The 6,000-nt window shown below is 41.8% G+C and overlaps 1 protein-coding gene across 3 annotated transcripts in view; it reads left to right on the forward strand.

Moving 5' to 3' along the window:
• TRAPPC11 (trafficking protein particle complex subunit 11) overlaps nucleotides 1–4,221 on the forward strand; it is a 36,299-nt gene extending 32,078 nt beyond the window's left edge. For 2 of the 3 annotated variants that reach the window (XM_061134803.1, XM_061134802.1), the window contains 2 exons: nucleotides 1,173–1,340; nucleotides 3,246–4,221. In XM_061134803.1, coding sequence (XP_060990786.1) covers nucleotides 1,173–1,340; nucleotides 3,246–3,290 — 213 coding nt within the window. In that variant the 3' untranslated portion in view covers nucleotides 3,291–4,221. The remainder of the gene's footprint in view (nucleotides 1–1,172; nucleotides 1,341–3,245) is intronic. The other variant, XM_061134804.1, reaches the window with a different exon arrangement.
• Nucleotides 4,222–6,000: the final 1,779 nt, after the last annotated feature.

The raw sequence follows: 6,000 nt of genomic DNA on the forward strand, positions 1-6,000 counted from the left end.
AATTTGAGACCTTTTGAAGTATAACTGCACAGATTAAAAGCCTAATGCGCTTCTAAACTATCAGTATAATTTTTTAGAGATTTTGATCCTGCATAGAATATCTGTGTTACGTGTAGGCATAATTTTGTATCTACATAGAAAAATTCATGATTCAGATGTTTTGCTTCATCTGTTCATATCAGAGGTGGAAAAGTTCATCAGATTTTTGGGTGGAACATTCTCCCAGGCAAAACCATGTTTTCAGTAAGAATACTGTCCTCCTGTGTCAACATGGCAACAGAGACACACCTCAGTGGTCGGCACATGCTTTTTATTATTAATAATAAGGGTGTAATTAGAGCACAAACTTGTAATAACACCAAGTAGTATTCACCCTGAGTCAGCCATCTGGCTGGCATGTCCTGAGTGCTGTGTTTGCTGTTAAATGAGTGTAGAATTACACGTGAAGTGTACAATAGGTCTGTACATGGATGTAGATTTATAATATTACTATATACCAACTATAATGTTGGCTGTAATATGTTGGTTCACACACACATATATTATCTCTGACGCATCACATACCTTTATGTACTCACTTGCAAATGAGTAAGCTTTTCTTGATTGTCCTGATCTCTTTCACGTATTGACTTAAAAAACAGTTAAAGTACCGAAAATCTTACCAGGTGGTGCTCTTTCCTGAAGTACAAACATCTTTTTTTCACCCTGAAGGTACTTACCTTACCAGAAAGGTAAAATCCCTAAGACAAAACACAGGAAACAACCAGCTCCTCTCACGGCGATGTAATGTTTACAAAGATGCTCTTCTACACATTATCCCATCGCGCACTGTGGCTGTAACCTGCCTGGTCTGAGACACGGGAAGTGCTGAGCTGTCTAGTGTTTGCGTTGTTAAGCCAGTACAGACTGCCTTCTGCATGTTGGTAGAAGCTGAGAAACCATGCACATGTCTGTATTACATGTTACCTGTGTGGTTCTGGCCTCATTAATTCAGCCCTACATTTTGGTGTCTGTCTGGAAGATGTATGAATAGGAGAGGGTGCAAATATTTCTCCAGAAAGACTTAAGTGTCTGATCATTTGCCAGAATTCAACAGGTAACAGCATGTAGCTGTTGCAAGTTTATTTGATACATGGATTTGTTTATCTTTTTCTGTCACTTCTGTGATTTAGATTCGACTACGTATCCTCCCCGGCACGGAACAGGAGATGTTATATAACTTCTACCCTCTGATGGCTGGGTACCAGCAGCTGCCGTCTCTCAACATCAACTTGCTCAGGTTTCCCAACTTCACAAATCAACTGCTCAGGCGCTTCATCCCAACCAGTATTTTTGTAAAGGTGAGGCTTAGACATTTTCTGCTTTTTATTGTCTTGGAAACAAAGGCAAGTAGATGTTTTTTCACGTCAGTCAGTTCAGTCGCTCAGTTGTGTCCGATTCTTTGTGACTCCATGGACTGCAGCACGCCAGGCTTCCCTGTCCATCACCAACTTCCGGAGCTTGCTCAAACTCATGTCCATCGAGTCAGTGATGCCATCCAACCATCTCATCCTCTGTCGTCCCCTTCTCTTCCCACCTTCAATCTTTCCCAGGATCAGGGTCTTTTCAGATGGGTCGGTTCTTCTCATCAGGTGGCCAAAGTATTGGAGTTTCAGCTTTAGCATCAGTCCTTCCAATGAATATTCAGGACTGATTTCCTTTAGGATGGACTGGTTGGATCTCCTTACTGTTCAAGGGACTCTCAAGAGTCTTCTCCAACACCACAGTTTTTTCACGTAAACTTCACTAAATAGTATTTTAAGACTAGCAATGTTAGTATTTTGACTGTTACTACATAAATTTGGCAGTATTGCTATTTGTTTCTTATTAAGTTATTATCAATTTTTTATTTTCTGTTTTATAGTTTTTTTTTAGATCTAATTTTAAAGATTTTTATTCCTTTGGGCAAATTAAGATTTATCTTGATGGCCTCCTTAAACATGCGTTTCCTTTGGCTTAGTAAAATATATTTCTATTTTTGTTTTTCTTTTAAAATTGTTTTATTTTATTTTATAATTTATTTTTTAGAAATATATTTTTAAATTGTAGTTAATTTGTAACTAGTTTTTAATCAAAATGGATTAATTTTCTGAATACAATCCCTGAACTTTTCTGATTCTAATAACTATGTAATGCTCCTGGATTTGGATCTTTTCTAAAAATGATCACCAGTCAGAAACTATACTCTGGTTTAATGTTTTGATTTTTTTAAACAGTGATATGATTTCCAGGTTCCTGTTCTTTGATTGACCTAGTCTTTCATTCATTCCATTCCTGCATTGAGCTTCAGTGGCCTTTCTCACACATGCATGCATGTGTATCTCCATGTATGAAGCCTCCCAGCAACAGAACAGAGCAGGAGAGCCCCTTCACTGCCTCAGGGAACCCCCAGAATCGTCTGCTTAAATCACAGCGTCAACCTGTGGTGCTGCGGTTCTAACGCTGGTCTATTGACTCTCCTGCTCTCTGTCTGCTAAAGTCTGTCAGCGTAATAAGGTCATTTGCAGGAATCTCATTCTTTTAACTACTTGATGACTCTCTGGGGTGTCGCTGACTTGTCATAAACTTTACACCTAAAAGCAGTCACGATATCTTTTATTCACTCTTAGCTGTTCCTCTTCGATGTCATGTTTCAAATTTTTCCAATCAGTGAGCTTCGAGAAAGGGGCATTCTGTGCTTATCCGCCACTTCAGTCCTCCCAGTATTTGTAGTTCCGCACCGTAGAGTTCATGATGCATCACTCTTTCCCAAACAGGAGAAGGGGAGCCCTTGAGTCCCAAGGAGCTTGCTGGCAGCGCAGGTTTGTGGCCCGCTTGGAGCCCGGGACACAGGCTGAGCACGAGAGGGAGGCTAAAGCTTTCCCACTCGAGTGGGAGTGGGGGCTAGGCGCCCTGTCGCACGCGGTACACTGCCGGGTGGGTGGCGGCTGCAGGTTAGGGGGCGAGGGGACTCCACGGGCAGAGGATGTGATGCGCTGGTGAGCTTGCCGCTAGGAACAGAGGGAGCGGGCCGCACGGAAGCTGCGAGGTCGCCGTTCCCAGGCTCCCGTGGCAAGAGAAAGTGGGGGGAAGGAGACAGATGGGAACTTGCACACATCTATTCTGTGTCCGTGAAACAGTTCCAAGTACTTGCAGACCCTCTCCAGTTAACAGCGCTTCTGTGGTCATTCTTACCTTGCACACCCTCCCTGTTTTCCCCTCCGAAGCCACAGGGCCGGCTCATGGACGATGCCTCCATCGCTGCCGCGTGAGATTCAGGATGGGCCTCAGCTGTTCTCATGGAGAAACTGGACAGAACTGTGTGATTGTTTCCTGGTTAGCTGTACTTGATCATGGTACAGGTTAATCTTCTCTACTTTTTAATGGATGTTACAACAACTCTTCAGAGGAAGTCATGCTAAAATATTAGGAAAATCTCTCTTCTAGTTTGACTAATAAATATTTGAAATCTGTCAGCGTGATGTGAAAGGGTGTTAGCCCTTTGTTTTTGTTGAAAGTCGTCTATGGATGCGGGCGTCTTCACAGTAAGGGGGTTTGTATGTGCAGTAGCCAAGGAAAGTTAATTCTCCGAAATACACCCGGACAAGGGGAGCCATGCACCAGTGTCTCCCCCGGAAAGCTTGGAATCCCCGTGGGTGTCTTTAAGAGCTGGCTAAACCAGAGATAGAATAGAATAAACCTGTTCTCATGCATCTAACGTGTGCTCAGAGTCCATACACAGGAACAAGAAAGCAGTCACGTGACTGACAGAGACAACTTCCAGAAAGTTTTCATGAAAGCAGTGTAAGATGTCTAAAAAAAATAACCTTTGCTTAGCACCAAAACATTTCAGATCGGTTCCGCTTGCTTGATTCATTTACGAAGCAGGTACGTCAACAAGATCCTCACCTGTCAGGATCTGAACTGCAAGATGCTAAACATAATCTCCTAAACTGAAAGTTTTAGAGAAAGATGCATGGTCTAAATCTAAAGGTCTACAGCTTTTAGTTATGTCATGCAGGTTGAAAAGAACTGTTTAAAACTTTTGAAAATTCGTGTACATAAAAAAACATATTGTGAAAATTCTCTGTTAAAATATCTTAATTTAAAACTCCCCCATTATCCAGAAATTTTTATTATTTAAAAGCACAGGAGTTGTAAAAAGGAAAAGAATGATGTAAATAAATAGCTTTCTCTTTCAGACCTGCTTGTATGTATCTTTTATTTATTTTGAGCTTGTTGGATAGCTGCTCTGTGGAGCGGCTCTTGGTGGGAAACACCGTTGCAGGGGGGTATGTTGTGCAGCCAGGGGCCGTGATGGGCTGGGGGGATCTGAGTTCCCTGTCGTCCCCGCTGCTCAGGGGGAGACCACGGGAGCTTGTCGGATTGTCCCAGGGCCAAGGCCCAGCCCTGGTGGCTTTGTTCAGGTTGCCCTTTGTGTGTCTCGTCTTCTCACCTGGGAGACATGGATGATATGATAATACCCTCTGAGACGCATGTTATGAGGATGATAAAAATTAAAAACACAGAGGGACTGTAAACAAAAATGCCATGAAGTAATGTTTTCTCTGTGCTCTTTTATTTTATATCCTACTCTGTTTTGTTAAAAGATGTTCCTGGTGTAACGAATTGATTTCATGACTCACTAACAGGATGTAACCTGCCGTTTGAAAAATCACAGGTGTGTCTGATGCCGAACTCACATAATAAACGTCTCCTGTGTGTACACCGCCATTGTCAGACACGAAGTACCCAGGGCGTGTTAGGACACGTGGCTTTCCGGCATCCACTTTAGCATCACTAGCCTTGATGTCAGCATGATCTCTGTGAGTGCAAATACACCACATAAATCGGCCTGTGCTTTCCCTCAGTAGTGTAATCTATTCTCAACCAGGAATTCTCCCAAGTCGATCATTTTACTGAAAATGGATTCCATTTAGTTATTTTAAATTACAGCAAATTTTAATTCAGAAATACATGAAATAGTGATCTTGCCTGGGTTCCCCAAACAGAGCTATCACAGCATTGCAGGAGCCGTTGACTCACTGAGGTTACAAGTGTCCAGAAGGACCGTAGAACCTTCCCCTTGGAGCCTCTGTGCTTCAGCCACAGCCCCTCTGTCTCTCCTGAGAGGCTCCTGTCTCCTCTCTGAGTCCTATGTCACCGTTTGGGTCTCACTATTACTCCTTAGCAGTACTACACACCACTCCGGGGGACACATTTTTAAATAAAGCATTTAAAACTTGGGCTTTGGGGGAGTGACTAAAGTTTGCTTTCTGATTCTTGAAGGAAAGCACTGGTTTTTAATCAGTGTGGCGTGTTACCAAGAGGATGGGGATGGTGATGTCTTTGGAATAAAAATAATTTCTAGTTTTCTTCATTTTATATTTTTATGATCCTAAAATTACAACTTCAACTCAGTTTTCCTTATAAAGTGTTAGGTTCCTTATCTTTGAATTCTTCGTTTTAAGGGACTGTATGGTTCATGGCTCTTAGATTTTTTTTTTTTTAATGTCTTCACCTTACTTGAAAAAGATTCTTTTGTTCTCATTCCGTCATTTCTTTCATGGCCCGTTCATAACTCCACCCAAGAATATGAAAAGCCTGTCTTCTTGATGTTGTCTCTAACAATAGCTCTAAAGAGTTCTGAGCTGTAATTTCCACATTGGCATTACAAAGAAAGAGGGGGGTGCTTTCAAGGAAAAAACAAGTGGGAAAGTTAAACTCACTCTTTTAATGAGGAGGGTCTATGTAGTCTCCAAATGTACCTTTCTGAAGCTTCCTCTCTTGACCTAAAACCCCAGAAAAGGCACCAAAAGTGTCCCAACTCCTAGTACTTTTTACACTAGGTTAAAAAAAAAAAATGCAGAAGATGGATTGTGTTATTTACTGGTTGAGAGAATAGATGGTAATGGCTATAATTTTCAGGAAGCGGTTAGGTGCGACATTAGTGATTAGATTGTTGACTGAACATGTGATAGC

Source organism: Dama dama, chromosome 32 (assembly GCF_033118175.1).
Source record: "Dama dama isolate Ldn47 chromosome 32, ASM3311817v1, whole genome shotgun sequence".
NCBI lineage: Eukaryota > Metazoa > Chordata > Mammalia > Artiodactyla > Cervidae > Dama > Dama dama.